The sequence below is a fragment of the Syngnathus leptorhynchus genome, chromosome 11 (genome assembly GCF_054491065.1).
Source record: "Syngnathus leptorhynchus isolate UIUO chromosome 11, UIUO_Slep, whole genome shotgun sequence".
Classification (NCBI taxonomy): Eukaryota; Metazoa; Chordata; class Actinopteri; order Syngnathiformes; family Syngnathidae; genus Syngnathus; species Syngnathus leptorhynchus.
In genome coordinates, this window is record NC_141205.1 from 3,023,885 (window position 1) to 3,039,371 (window position 15,487).

The 15,487-nt window shown below is 42.6% G+C and overlaps 2 protein-coding genes across 9 annotated transcripts in view; both read left to right on the top strand.

Moving 5' to 3' along the window:
* The first annotated feature begins 5,261 nt into the window (after positions 1–5,261).
* On the top strand, positions 5,262–6,577 carry setmar (SET domain and mariner transposase fusion gene). The gene is made up of 2 exons (XM_085923744.1): positions 5,262–5,411; positions 5,601–6,577. The coding sequence occupies exons 1-2, from the start codon at positions 5,268–5,270 to the stop codon at positions 6,384–6,386; spliced, it is 930 nt and encodes a 309-aa protein (XP_085779870.1). The 5' UTR covers positions 5,262–5,267; the 3' UTR covers positions 6,387–6,577.
* Positions 6,578–10,320: 3,743 nt separating this feature from the next.
* itpr1b (inositol 1,4,5-trisphosphate receptor, type 1b) overlaps positions 10,321–15,487 on the top strand; it is a 31,171-nt gene continuing 26,004 nt past the window's right edge. For 3 of the 8 annotated variants that reach the window (XM_085923704.1, XM_085923709.1, XM_085923710.1), the window contains exons 1-16: positions 10,321–10,527; positions 11,060–11,173; positions 12,127–12,197; positions 12,485–12,600; positions 12,701–12,787; positions 12,897–13,055; positions 13,293–13,391; positions 13,500–13,583; positions 13,661–13,807; positions 13,930–14,034; positions 14,121–14,165; positions 14,257–14,286; positions 14,541–14,695; positions 14,868–14,967; positions 15,044–15,204; positions 15,281–15,422. In XM_085923704.1, coding sequence (XP_085779830.1) covers positions 11,082–11,173; positions 12,127–12,197; positions 12,485–12,600; positions 12,701–12,787; positions 12,897–13,055; positions 13,293–13,391; positions 13,500–13,583; positions 13,661–13,807; positions 13,930–14,034; positions 14,121–14,165; positions 14,257–14,286; positions 14,541–14,695; positions 14,868–14,967; positions 15,044–15,204; positions 15,281–15,422 — 1,593 coding nt within the window. In that variant the 5' untranslated portion in view covers positions 10,321–10,527; positions 11,060–11,081. Of the gene's footprint in view, positions 10,528–10,772; positions 10,931–11,059; positions 11,174–12,126; positions 12,198–12,484; positions 12,601–12,700; positions 12,788–12,896; positions 13,056–13,292; positions 13,392–13,499; positions 13,584–13,660; positions 13,808–13,929; positions 14,035–14,120; positions 14,166–14,256; positions 14,287–14,540; positions 14,696–14,867; positions 14,968–15,043; positions 15,205–15,280; positions 15,423–15,487 lie in introns of those variants that run through there. The other 5 variants (XM_085923707.1, XM_085923711.1, XM_085923706.1 and 2 more) reach the window with 4 other exon arrangements.

Here is a 15,487-nt window from a genome sequence, read left to right on the forward strand (position 1 = left end):
CTCAAGGTCTTACGCTCTTCGTAAAAGTGGTATATTGTGATTTTCAGTATGTTGTTAGTAGGATATGAAATTGTCTCCATCGATCTACTTCCACTTCCACCTGTTAACTGAAACCAAACAGCAGCAGGACAGGTGAGAAAACATTTACCATAATGGCAAAGGAAATCATCTGACCTGGACTGTAACTACATCTGTTGTCTCTGAGACTTTTAGAGCAGAGGACAAAGCCCTTCTTATATGAATAATGGTTCCAGGCTTTAGGCTCAATAAGCCCCCCCCCTGCCCCCCCCCCCCCCCCCCCCATACTGTTATCTTTGGCTCTCTCTGCTTTACACCCTTGAGATCTAAATACTGCTTGGTGGGAGGGTGTCATTTAGGGGGGCCCTGCTGCCTCCTAAAATCCTGATAGACGCAGACACCTGCTTGTAAAGCACTCTTGATTCATGGGTGACTTGATTTCAAATGATGTGTTGAGTGAAAAAAAAGTGAGGGATTGTTTCAGAGTCAAAATGACACAGTCACTGTCTCTCCTCGCTCAGCATCGTGCAACAGCTGCGGTAGGAAGCACGACAATCCACAATGGACCCCCTACCAGCACCCCACCCCGCCACCCCAATTAGCCTGAGCAGCAGCAGCAGCATCTTCCAGAAAGGCTACACACCAACTTCTCGAAACACAGCAGACATCTGCTCAAATACACTTTTGTGATGATTATGCAAATCACATCATCACATTTGGAGAACGTTGTTGCGCACGCGTGCAGTTCCTGCAGCGGGGCACAGCAAGTGCGGCAAAGACATCAAAGTTTGTTTTTGACGCATTGCCGAGTCGACGTAATAACCAGTAGAGCTAACTGCAAACTTGACACTTTGATGAATAAGTCTACTCAGTGCTAGATGATCTGACTGTTCAATTGGTGGTCACGCATGCCCTTGAGTGCGTCTGTATCCAAAATAAAACCTCAGCTCACCGTCGCTACTGGAAGGAAAACAAACTGCACATCATTTTGGAATTAATAACTCAGTCACTCTACAACAAATGCATTTTGGAACAATTACAGTAGACCGCGTTTTCCGAGGCGTCTCACCTTGTCATTCCAATTCGGTGACATTTAACGCACCAGTCCTTCCTCCCCAAAGGGCATCGCGTATCCACGGAGCCCAAAAACGTCTGTGACTGCCTCGTCACAACAAAAGCATCATGAAGCGTTTATTCCGCTCCCTGGCCGTGCGCGTCCCACCCGATCAGTCCCGGTGCCGCATGGCGCTCTGCGGAGAGATGGATGGCCAACCTGCTGCTAGCCTCCACTGAGGAATGGTCGTCCCGCTCCACCAACAGATGGAGAGGATGGGGGAGCAAAACAAACGATAAAAACACCTGGCGCTGACCACGCCAGTCAGCTGATTCCGCGGCAGCCGATTGGCTGTGCGCGGCTGTCTGTCAGGCGCGGCCAAGCCAAGCAGCGCACCATCTGCTCAAGCTTGCTGGGAGAAGAACAAAGGAGGCAGAGGGCGTCTGGGCCAGGGCGGGCGGGGTGGGCTGGGATGGGATGGGGGTCAGACTGCTGCTGGCCAATGCTACTATTGTAAACATAGCGATGGCCAGAGCATAGGATCAAATTATACACCTTCAAATATAATCCACCCTTTATGGACTACACTCTACTGATATATTATTTATGAACAACATGGACACCCTGCCTCATCTCGTTGCCTCATTTTCCATCCCTGAATTTTCCATATTATTGTCTCAGTTGAATGCATGTCAATTACAAGGCATGCACACAGAGCATATCATTCTACAATTCAGCAAAGCGTACATACTCATGCATAATACAATGAACAACTTTCTGACTATAGGTTATGACAGGGATAGTCTCAATGCAATTTTTTTTGTACGTTTCTTCTCTCGAGTGTAATTTGATGATGCGAGTGTAAAGTTGAGCCATGTCTGCAGCTAATACAAGCAGAAAAAAAAAAAAATTTTGGGTGTCGTTTGATCAACTTTAAAGCCCCAAGCATCCACCAGTTTGATGTATCTGGGCCAGTGTGTAGCTCAGTGAAAAAGAAAATCTTGCCAGCACTGGTTTTATATTTAGGCCCTTTGTAAGTTTGAGCAGCTGAAGGTGCTGATAACGCCTTGCTTAAATGAACAGCCGTTCTGTTTTGAAACTATCAAGTGCTGCAATTGATTGCTTCTCTTGTCTTTTTTTATCGAGTAAACTGTGTGGTTGTCCGGGCTCGGCCTTACACCAAGTATGACATCTTAGGTGCATCGCTAAACTAAAATAAGCATGATTGATTTTTTTAAATTTTATTCTGACACCTTTTCAAGGTATGGCTTCATTTCTAGATTAGATTCCTTGCTGTTTTTTAGTCCTGTGTTTTTGAAAAGCGCTCCTTTACTCTGCCTGAATGAGGGTGTGCTATTTGGAATATGAATAAGAAAACCTTCAATAAGAGGGTTTCTCTGTAGTCTGTCGACTGAGCGCAAGCATAACAGTGCGACCATCTGCCTCCAGAGATGACATCACAGGGCCCCAAAGGGGGTGCGCCATTCGCACCACTCGAGAAGTGAATTTACACCAGAACATGCACAAGAACACAGTCTTGAAATATTAATAACATCTGCCTAGTAACCAAATGCATGCTCTCTATGGGACACTCTCAGAAGTCAGCCATTCACTTTAGCGGCTTTAGGGAAGATGTATGCAAAAGTATTTTGGCTGATTCATCGGATGTTAGCCATATATATATATATATATATATATTTTACATTTTTGGCCGTTTGTAACATTGATTTCCAATGTGCAGTTCACATTTGCATTCAGTTGCATGGCATTGTATATAAATAGATTTCATTCACAGATGATAAACACACAATTACACGATTGGATAATAAAAAGGTCTGTTGAAGCTTAAATATGTTAGTCACATTTTACTGAGGCTAAATCCCATTTTTTTGTGTCATGCTAAAATGTCCATAATCCATATAATCTGAATGATCAGATCAGTGTGGTGTGTATGATTGTAATTTATACACTTAAACGTAAATAAACAACACACTTTCCTTGACATGCATTAGCATAATACTGTGTGGCATCCATTCAAAGAAACAACCAAAGCTTTTCACAACATATTTGTAAGTGTAGATTTCAAACTAAATGGTCTTGTTGATAAAAGGTCAGTCATGTGTCAATTAAAAAAAAATGGGGGTCACCCACCCCCGAGAAATACATTCAAAACTATTTAACAATATATAACTTGAAACTGTTTTAGAATATGGATAATAGGAAAACATCTAATGAGTCAAAACTGTGTGTTCATAAGCCAAACAAACATTTTTTTTCTAAATATGAACAGACTTGGAAATTCTAAGTGTGTTGCAAAACCTGGTGATATATATCAGTAACCCCATTCGTTTGTGCATGTAAATCTATTCTGCGGCACGATGCAATACATTCGAGGCTTGAGCTAATCCATCATAAAGTCATATCGCAAAGCTGGCTAACATAGTCCGCCATTTCATATTATAGTCCAAGCCTTTAGCTTTTAAGCAGTAAATGCTTTACAAAAGGGGCGATTAGACCTGCTGCTCCTCAGTCACAAGTATAATAAAGAGCTTTTAAACACATTAGGGTGACACAGGCAAAAGAGGATTGTTTACACCCCCCCCCTCCCTCACCAAGCAATTCTGGCAGATGGAGCTTAAAAGCAGACCTTATGGGCCAGTCGAGTCCATCTAACAAGTAGCAGCAACTGCATATTGAGTGGTGTCCATTGAAATGATTTGTGTTCAAATATTGTTTCCTCACTGGCTCTAAGTGAAATATCATTTCTGACCATTGACTTTATTCTTTCGACCTCATCGGCTTCGTTAAATTGCAGTATACAGCTAAAGTATACAGTATTATTATATAGATTAAATGGTCAACCCTGCATCAACAAGCAAAGGTGATGTCATATCATGAGAAAAAAAAAGGAAGGGTGTGAATCTGCATTGAGCATTTTGGTAGATGGAGTGTCTGTCATCCATATGCATGAGACCTTGACACTCACGCTGGGTGTGTGTGACCTTGGACTCAATGGCTGAGAATGGGACCAGTGTGATGCTGACCCAGGGGGAAAATGGCTGTGCCTTGTGACTTGCACACCTGAACTGAAAAACTACTCTCCAAAACCTGTGATAATGAGGCAACTTTATTTTGAGACTTTGTTAACAGAGCGGTAACAATGGATGTAGATTTCCATGCTGTCAAATGAATCATCGTTGAAGAATAGATACTCAATATAATGTATTTCTGTCATTGGACTACATATGTGATAGATGTAAACATCTAAAAAATGATATTTGCGAACATCTTTCAAAACGCAGTGTTCCTGTTCTTGCTCGCATTGTTTTGAGGTATTATTAATAACCCAATGAATCCCTTTTCAAAGTTCAGCCCCTTTTACTTTGAAAGTGTAGCCTAAACTTCACACTTGTACCGAGGGAAACTGATGCAAGCATTGGGGGAACATTCCATACAGGACACAATTCAGTTTTCTATTCAAACCAAGAGCAATTGTTGGACAGATTGTTCTGGTGTTTTCTCTCAGGGCCCAATTAAAAAGTTTTCCTTTAGCCTGGAGCACACTCACAGTGTAGATGTGTCGAATCACATTGCTGTCACACAGGCTTGAAGTTGTTGCTACTTTTAAGAAGCAATGTAGACAGATGTCTATTCCAACAATTCAAAGTGCTGCAGTAGAAACATCGCCCTCATTTACTGCATCATACTTTATTCCTCACCTCAGGTCAACTCGGGTCTGAATAGATGATTGCAATTTATATTAGAAACACTTTGAAAGGCTCTTTGTGTGGTCTTAATTATTCCTTTGGGTTGCAGCAATACATCAGCAAAAGAATGTCGTCCTAGCAAGACGATTTAAGGTCATTTGAAAGGTTTTCTTCCAAGAGAAGTCACAGTTTACCCAACAATAGATCGATTGCATTTGATGTTTATCTAGCAGTTCCCTACACAAGCCTGCCCTCTGCTGGATCAAAGTTATTACTACAAAACATTAATGTGGAAAAAATAAGTCGGATGAGATCCTCGGATGAGTGACGTAAATGGCCGTAATGCTGTAATTATTGTATTGTTTAATTTTAACAACGCGACAAATTTCTATTGTCTCAGAACCAAACTTAAACTAATGTAATGTTTCAAATAAGCCGCTAGGAGAAGCTCGTCGCTATGAAATAACCGGAAATAGCTTCTTTGTCACATGTTGCCGGAAATGATTGAACCGGTAAACAAAGTACCCACTGGGGCAATGAATGCTTCTGATGTTGACTTAAGCAACGGCCTTGAAGATGTTATTATTTCATTCAAACCGGATTCAACGGTGCATACTTTTCCTGTGTTCCAGGTAATGTTATAATCAGGTTAATCTTGAATTTAGTTGCCATTTCATTTTCATTTGTTTCTCTACGTGGGGTCATTACACGAACCTGGACATAAATCAGAGCTAAAGCATGTCATTATCCAGTATATATATCTTCAATTCTTTGTTATTTCTCCTAACAACAGAATGTTAAAAGTGTCCTGTGTTTTTCAGTACTCTCCTGTCAACGTTGAAGGACCAGGATGCCCTGTTGACCCCAGTGAAGTCACACTTACTGGATGCTCCTGCCTGTCACACTCATGCACCCGTGAGAGCTGCTGCTGCCTGCAGACCCACGGACAAGCCTACACCAGCCACGGCTCCTTGTTGAGCATGAATTTATCGGGTGGCGCTCGTTCCATCCCGGTGTTTGAGTGTAATGCCCTTTGCTCCTGCAGTGACACCTGTTTGAACAGAGTGGTGCAGCGAGGGCTGAGACTACGTTTGCAGGTGTTCTCCACTAGCAGCAGGGGCTGGGGTGTGAGGACGCTTCAGAGGATCCCGCGTGGGACATTTGTGTGCGAGTATGCAGGGGAGGTCATCGGTTTTGAGGAGGCACGAAGAAGGCAACTTGCGCAGACGTTTGAGGAAAATAATTACATCATTGCTGTAAGGGAGCACGCGGGCTCAGGCTCCATCACGGAGACGTTTGTAGACCCGGCCGTTGTGGGAAACATTGGTCGCTTTTTAAACCACTCCTGTTTACCCAATTTGTTCATGGTCCCGGTTCGTGCACACTCTTTGGTGCCCAGATTGGCACTGTTTGCTGGCCGGGATATCGATGTTGAGGAGGAGCTAACGTTCGACTACTCGGGAGGCTATGGAAACCAAACATCTGGACTGGTGCAACAAACTGCCACTGCCGTTCAGGCCAGCAGAACGCTCCAAAGGAAAGCGTGTCACTGTGGTGCCAAGAACTGTGCAAAGTTCCTGCCTCTGGATTTATCCGTTTTAAACTAACCGAAATTGAAGTTGCATTGTTAGTAGCCTGTATGGTTGAGCCACTAAGAACTCCAGACTCTTCTGTCATGATTATTTGCTGTTTGGTCTGGGAATGTAGGGAGAACTCCTTGACATGTCCTTCTTGCTTTTTCAGGCATTGGCGAATGCCTGCTCTGTGCAGAATAAAGTCATCATGTCCCAGCGCAAAATATCTCGTTTCCTTTCCCCTCCAACCCTGCACACGTATTTGTCAAGAGCAGGCTGCCACTGGCACTTGGTGAATAGGTCTCATTTAATATCTCATATGTTAACAGCCAGGAAATAATTTGTCATTCCATAAAGCAAAACCTCGAGTGGTAACAAATGTCGCCATACAAAAATCTCTTTTTTTTATTTTTTAGACATTCGTAGTTTCTCATCGCTCTTGGGCCTCAAGAGAGGTGGGACTAATTAAAACAGACCTGGGGGGTATTTTGATTTAGAAACAAGTTTTATTCCCCAGTCCAAGGAGGAGGAGGAGTGTCCCACTTTAGTATGACTACTTCTGAAATCAGGCCCTCCACTCAAAGTGGCCCATTTTTCGGCTCGCTTTCATCTTATTAATATCAACATCTGGGTTAATTAGAATGTCTTTTATGCAGAAATGGGATCACTGCTTCAGCCACATTGGGCCTGGGAGACGTGCGAATGTAGGAGTGGACAAGCAGCCAGGCTGATTTCAACTTGATATTCAATGGTGTTGTGTCAAATTTGTCTTTTTTCTCCTTGCAACGACTTGCAAACCTGGTTTTGGTGGACTTTGTGTGGTAAAATTATTTGGTCTCCTTGTGTATGTATTCCGCTGTTATTCGTGGAATGATGAAGCTTATAAGAAGAACTTGAGTTGTATGACTCATTTTTGCGCGAGTCCTTAGAATCTCCATGGCAACGGAATGCGTGTACAGGTCAGTGCTGGTTGTGTCTTGCGTGCACAAAGACTGTTCTCAAACGGTGTCTGTTGACAGCAGCCAGGCTTCAAAGAAATAGGTCTTTTCCGGGGGCAGTCACCTAGCAACCGCCTGTTAATCGTATTAGCTGAGCTGCACACGCGGCTGGCTGCAGGAAATAGTCAGATCCTTCATATTGTCATTGGCAAGTGTGGAATTCAAGCAAAAGCCATGCCACCTTCTAACGACGACAACCATGTCAAGTGAAAGTGAAGGCCCTCCCTTGTGGCTGATCCTGACAGATTACCAGCCATGAAATCTACTTAGGGAAAATTCTCAAGGTTAAATAAGCAGCACAAGCCCACTGCCTTTGTCTGATGTTATTCTTGTGTCATGCTAACAGGGTAGCGCAAGAGTTGGATGACAGCAAGCTTTTCTCCTGCAAATCAAACACCTGGCGGCTAATTTACCTGAGTGCATATGTGGTTTACTCTCCTGATTATGCGGTAACCAAGGGGACGTGATCAAGTGGTCCTCGGCCCAGTGCGCATAATGAAGAGGCCCGATACTTTTAAGCCGGCAACAATTGTGAAATTCAAATTGATTGACATGATCACATTTTAGTACGCAGCAAGGCCAAAATCCCTCATGATGATTTAAAAGCGTAAAAAATGTCAAAAAAAATTTCCTACACTGCAAGACTCAGAGGCCTAGTTGCAATATTATAATATAATCCTTCCGATGGGAATATGCAGGCCATTACACCAGCATAATTGTGTTTTATTTTCAGTGAAGACATTTGCCACATTCATTTCGGGTGCCCATGTGCTGTTTTATTCGATTTTTGAGTCTCAGCGTCCACATAAACAGGCCGTGCTTTACTTTGGGAAACCTTTCATGCAACTCTGATAAATCTGCTGCCAGCCACTTGTTCATGTGTGAGCACTGCGATCAGGTGGGATTAATGTTAACCTTCTTAAATCGTGACTTCAAGACTCACTGGACCAGCGGAGAGGTGATGTAATTCACAGTTACGAGATGTCACCAGCGTGGCAGACAGAGAGGAGATAATGGACTTGTGTTTTGTGTCACTTTCTCGTGCACTTTGCAGGACTCGAGATGCAACATGGAGCGTTTTCCCTTTGCATTCATTCACACCGTCTCATTCTGTCCTGCCATGACGTATGTTTCCCATTCTGTAGTGAACTTGAGAAAACCTGGATTTTGCGCTCTCAGCTCAACAACCTGAGGAGACGATGGAGACTTCAAAATGCAAGAAGTCATGTTTGCTTCATGCTTCTATAAAAAAAGAGCCTGACGTTAGTATTACCATTCTACTTTTTGTTCAGAATGATCAAATAAACCATGGTTGTTTTTTTGTTTTTTTTTTCAATGGTGCTGCCTGTGACTTTAGTGGGTCACTGCCCCAGATTAAGAATAGCAGTTTACGGTTTTACCAGGCCAGAGCGAGTTTTGCAAGATTTAGCCAGATTCTCACTTTTAACCATGCAAGTAAAGGTTAATTTGCTACCTTGGTCAAAACAAAGCCGAGACACATGCAGACAAGAAGACTGCCAAGCACTGTGCCCACTCAAGGCTGCCCGGGGAAGGCCGGATGAGCATATGAGGCTATTCTGTCATGCACGCAGCACAGGGTTGAAACTCCCAAAGCTGTACACCCACACTCATACTTGCGTCTTTTTTTAGTATCCCCATTGTCTCGTGTGAGTTTCTTGTAGGCAGAGAGATGCTCTGATGCAGAAGGCAAAAAAAAAAAGAAGCTGTGTTGGAGATTAACTAGTAGAAGTCGTGCTGCCTCTCACCGAACCTGCGACCTTCTCCGCAAAGACTCGGTGTGCCGCTTTGAATATCAAAATACAGATGGGAAAATAATATATACTGTACAGTCATAATTATGAAACATATCAGCAGTTGTTTTGAAACACTTTACTTCCCATCTGTAGTCAGAGATGAGCAGTCTTCTGTACACTGTATCCATGACAACTGAGGACTCCAAGAGAAATCCATAGTCAACATCACTTAGTTTCTGTCAAATGTGGCCCAAGCCTGGAAATCCTCGTATCGACAGATGGCTTATTACCTCCGATATCGCAAAGTCATGAAACTGACGATGCTTTTGAATGCGAATGATGCACTCACCGTGACCGAAGACATCATCACGCTTGAGTTTGCGGCGGTTAGGATTCAGCAATTTTAGAAGTCCATTTGTGCTTTCATAGTTTTATTCCACTTTGTATGTGTCAGGTAAGGAGATTGGAGAAGCATTTAACTTGCAAAACAAGGAAGTGAAATCATTGAGTTGTTTGTTTTGAACTTCTATGTGTAAAATATTAATTTCCAGAATGCAACTGTCCGAGATAGGTTCACCTTCACCCACTCACTACTTATGAGTCGATCGTCCATGCCCCAGTTACAGCAAAGAGGGTCAGCTGCAAAGAAACCAGATCACTCAAAATTGAGGCCACAAAATAAGACGTCATTATCTTAGTTGCCTTACTTGCCTGCTGAAAAATATTCCAAATGTTATTTTAACATGAAAAGAAGAAGGAAATAACAAACAGTACGTCTGGGAGTGCCCACAGAAAATGCCTTGAATTCACTCACGCTCTTTCATTGGTTGACATGCACAGCTTGACCCCCCTTTACAAAACGTGACGTGTGTTTCTGTTCCTGACATTTGACAATTTCCTCCACTGGGATTTGATCACTGCTCTATGGCCCGTTTTTGGCATACTGCTGAATTTCAACTGGTCAACATAGCCTTCCTATTCTATTCTATTCTATTCTATTCTATTTGTGTGGCTTGGATTAATTTCACAGATGCACAGCGACCGCTCTTTTGACGCTGAAATGCAATTGTTGCGTCGGATGAATTGAATTTCGACCAAAGCACGAAATTGTTCACCACACTTTGTTTCTTCTCAAGATGCCAGAAATGTATTTCTAGTTTGAATGAACGACATTCCCCATAATTCCGCGCTAGAATATAAATGAGCAGGAAAGGGGCGGGCCAGCAGTGACATGTGGAAGCCGATTGTTCGTTGAGCTGTCAGAAGAGAAGAACGCCGTTGTCGTCCCTACCTGCACTCACTCACCTACCTCCACCACCATGGGGACTTAACCGAGGATAGCACGGTGGAATTGATCCTTCGCTGACCCAATTAGTGTCCGTTGCTTTCGCTGCTTTGCTGCCTTCACTCAATTTGGAGCAGGTAATGATGCGTCCTTTTTCACTTTCATGTTTGTGCATCCTTGCACAGGAAGAAGCCCACGCGCTATTTTCCATCTCCGGCAAAGCTGCTTATTTTATTTTATTTTTTTATTATTATATTGCCTTGGAGTTACGATAGTCATAAAGAACGGTGCATCATGAAGATGAGACTTTGATCCGTGTCACTTTCTGTTTACTGTCGATGGCTGTTATTGATGCAAATATAGTTTAGTCTGCTTTAATAATCAGTGCATTATAAATGACAAAAATATATCTAATTACTATGCCTGGAGAGAGGCATGTTTAGGCAAAGTCGTCAAAAGGCTGCTTTCAACACCATCGGATTATTTTTCATTGCTTCTGCGTGCCATTCTCAAGTTGTCATTTTCCATTAATATAAAAAGGTGTCAAACAATCAACAACACTCACATAGTATCTGTACAAGTGACAAATTATTCTTCCAGACTCCAAAATGTTTTTCATTTCATCAAATGATTTAATTGTGATGATCAACTTTTGGTGCAAATTTTCAGGTGCTGTTAAGTGTGAGGAGCCATGTCGGACAAGATGTCCAGTTTCCTCCATATAGGGGATATTTGTTCCCTATATGCAGAAGGCTCCACCAGTGGATTTATTAGCACCTTGGGGTAAGTCTGTGTGATTCTAGACTCATCTAACAAAGGTTAGCAAGTTCTGCAAGCATTGCTGTGTTTTTCTACATCACAACATTGTTGTCCTTAACCCTTCAAGACAGGTCATGAAATATAGGCCTTTTTATTGTGCTTTTATATAATATAAAATAAGTCAGGCCTATTATGGGAAACTGTGTATCATTACATCTGTTAAAGTGCCCAATTTATAAGAGTTCAAATTTGGCAGACAATGAAATGGAAAATGGTTTGTCACATCATATTTTATTCTTGTTGTTCCTGGAGTCTCCCCACCTTATTTATCGTCGATTCATGTCAAGGCCATTTGTCCCTCTCCCAAGGTCAAAACGCGCGTGGCATCGCTTTTTGAAATAGCTCTCTTCATCTTCTCACTCCTTCTTGCTGTTTGAAAACATGCGTTTCCATCGTTCAGTTCTGTGCAATCTTTGAGAAAACTGCCATTTTTTGTTGTTGTTGTTAATGTTTGCATCTGGCACAGTTATGCTTTGGTTTCCCCGTCGAGTGGAGGATGTGAGTGAAATAGGTTAATTGTGCCGCGGTGATCCATGAGAGAAATAGCTGGAACTTCATGGGCCACTGCTGCCACCCATCAATCTGTCAGAGACTAACCTTTATGAGCTCTTCAAAATGAGAAGGAGTAGTCAACAACAAATGCAGTGAAAACACTTGCAAGTAAACATTTATTCCCTCAAGGTTCTGTACTTGAACCTCTGATTCACTCAGACTGCATTTATTAATAGAAAGCACTCTAAAGGAGGCCATTCTTTTACCAGGAAAACTTGAGGGAAGCACGGTAATTGATTAGTTTACGGTAGCACAGAAAATTTGACTGCTGCAAATGTAGCTTTTGAAATGACAGTTACATTGTTTTTGGTTTTTTTATTTCTATAGTGTGCTCAACTGATTAGGTTTTCATTTTGTTTTCATAGGCTTGTGGATGACCGCTGTGTGGTTCAACCTGACACAGGCGACCTCAACAACCCACCCAAGAAATTCAGAGGTAAGGTTTTGCAGGCCCATCAAGCACTGTCTGAAGTTTAGGACATTTTTTTTGCTTAATTCTCAGTGGAACATGGCAAAAAACCATTGTCCAGCTTCCCAGGGTATTTTTAAAGTCTCTTTGCTCAGATTTACTTGGTAAACTGAGGGCACACATTAGATGACGTTTTATTTGACTGAACACAAAATGTTCTGCTATTTTGTTACTTATCGGTTGTGTTATTTATGTCATGCACACAAACAACTTATACTAATGCAATTTTGTCACGTTATCCCCTCTGTCCCCAGATTGCCTTTTCAAATTGTGTCCAATGAACAGATACTCAGCACAGAAACAATTCTGGAAAGCAGCAAAACCTGGAGGCAACAGCACTACCGACACTCTTCTCCTCACCAAACTACATGTAAGGGCCCCTCCTCACCATTTTCTCTCACTGCCGTGATGAGCACAAGTAATTGAAGAAATGCACAAAATGAATGATGTAATTGTTCACTTTGATGCAGCACGCGGCTGACTTGGAAAAGAAGCAGAATGAGTCTGAGAATCGCAAGTTGCTTGGATCAGTCATACAGTATGGAAATGTCATTCAGGTACGCTCAACAAGTTGAGATAATGCCCAAAGTCGTGTTTTGTGCTTTGTGCCGTTGATGCTATTTACAGTCATTTGTAACAACAGAACTTTTTTTTTTTACTCCAAAGCTGTTGCATTTGAAAAGCAATAAGTACCTGACAGTGAACAAGCGTCTTCCTGCACTGCTGGAAAAGAATGCCATGAGGGTAACACTGGACTCGGCGGGAAATGAGGGATCCTGGTTCTATATTCAGCCTTTCTACAAATTGCGCTCCCTGGGAGACAGTGTGAGTAGACTGGGGGTCTGGGACTCACTTAAATACCCTCAAATGGCTCATTACATCTTTCTCGTGTCACTTGCAGCCCAAAGATACGAGAAATCTAAATCATTATTTTAGGTGACAGCTGTGTGATTCGAACCAGAGCTCCCTCCAGTGTTCATTGCTCTGTGAAACTATATGGATGGATGGATTGCAGAAGTGTGGTCTAATTTTGTACACAATTTCTCTACTGCACTCCCGAAGGTGGTGATTGGAGATAAAGTTGTCCTTAACCCCGTGAACGCTGGACAGCCTCTACACGCCAGCAGTCACCAGCTCGTCGATAACCCAGGATGCAATGAGGTACCATGTTGTTTACAATGTTTATTCCATATACGGCCAGAATTCTACTGGCATGCTAATATATTCTGATTGTCGGCATTGAATGTTTTCGTCTCGTCTTTCATCTAGGTTAATTCTGTGAATTGCAACACAAGTTGGAAAGTTGTTTTATTCATGAAATGGAGTGACAACAAGGAAACTATCCTGAAAGGGGTCGGTACATTGTTGTTTACTTTTTGTCAAATATATGGCAGCGCTCACCCCCCTCTAAAATACATTTGCAACGGCAGGGAGATGTTGTTCGCTTGTTCCACGCAGAGCAAGAAAAGTTCCTCACGTGCGACGATCACCGAAAGAAGCAATACGTGTTCCTGAGAACAACAGGCCGCCAGTCTGCCACATCGGCCACCAGCAGCAAGGCGCTCTGGGAAGTCGAAGTCAGTATTTCTTTTTTTTGCAAGCTGTGTGGAGCCTAATCCTGAAGAAAGAAACGTATTGTTGTTGACTTTGGTTTTGGATGGCAAAGAAACGGAAAAGTATTATATTTTGATCTTGGCAGGTGGTCCACCATGACCCATGTCGGGGAGGTGCGGGATATTGGAACAGCCTGTTCAGGTTTAAACATTTGGCAACTGGTTGCTATTTGGCTGCAGAGGTGGGTGACGTGCGTGTCTCTTACTGTTCTGTCACAAAATGCTTCGTGAACCCCAACAGTAGTCAGAAATAATTGCTATGCGGTTTGTTGCCTAGGTGAACCCCGACTTGGAGGAAGAGAGCGTCGAGCAACGATCGGCAGTAAGTTGATTTGATGACTGAGTGCCGATTGGCCTTCCACGATTGGTCTTAGATGTGTTCATCCATGTGGTGTCTTTGCTTTCTGCTCTAGGTGGTGGACTTCACACCCTTTAATTTCCAGGTAGTACACACACAAATACTTTGCATCAATGATTATTTCATATTGGGTGCACATCTATGACGATAGCTTATGACAGAATCGATTAACTTCTGATTCATGTTGCTTGAAATCTCCACTAGTGGGCAGACTTTTACCAGAATCACCAAGGAGGTGTATTCCTCACCATTATAATATTTAGTTCAGCAAGCTTCTCAACTTGAATTCACAATAGTGGCTGGTGTCTCTTGTTAAGTTGTACATTTGTCTTCATCCAGCTGGATGCAGATAATGAAGCCTTACGTGGCCGTCTACGAGCCCCTCAAGAGAAAATCATGTATACCCTTGTCCCGGTCCCAGATGGCATGGAAATCTCGTCCATCTTTGAATTAGACCCCACCACTTTGAGAGGCGGAGACTCCATGGTGCCCAGGTACAAATTAAATACACTAGAAAAAAAAAAAAAACATTTTAAAAAACACTTTATAAATCCACCTTCATATGCAAAATATTCACTTGTGGCGCAGTCCAAATAGGATTTTTTTTTTTGGGGTTTTGAATTCAACATTTCTCGTCCTTCATTCTTCAATTGTTGTCCTTTGTAGGAGTTCCTATGTGCGGCTAAAACACTTGTGTACCAACACGTGGGTTCACAGCACCAACCTCCCCATTGACAAAGAGGAGGAAAAACCTGTAATGCTGAGAGTGAGTTCCATAAACAGCTGGTCATTTATCAGCCGGCAATAAAGAGATGTACGTGAAACAACTTCAACGTTTTCAGATTGGAACTTCAGGAGTGAAAGAAGACAAGGAGGCTTTTGCTATTGTGCCAGTGCCGCCAGCAGAGGTGCGGGATTTGGACTTTGCCAACGATGCAAGTAAAGTCTTGGCCTCAATTGCAGGCAAACTGGAAAAGGGGACCATCACGCAGAATGAAAGAAGGTAAACACGTTTCGTTTTCTAAACGCATTTCTCTGCTCTTTATGTTTGAATATATAACCGCACATACACTTTCAAGGTTTGTGACCAAGCTTCTGGAAGATCTCGTCTTCTTTGTGGTGGACATCCCAAACAGCGGACAGGATGTTTTGGAGATCATGGTAAACAAACCTAACAGAGAAAGGCAGAAACTCATGAGAGAGCAGAATATCCTCAAGCAGGTTTGTTTTAATCCTCAGCATCAAGAATTCCAAATGTTTTCAAAAGCTCACATTCAAAGTCATCT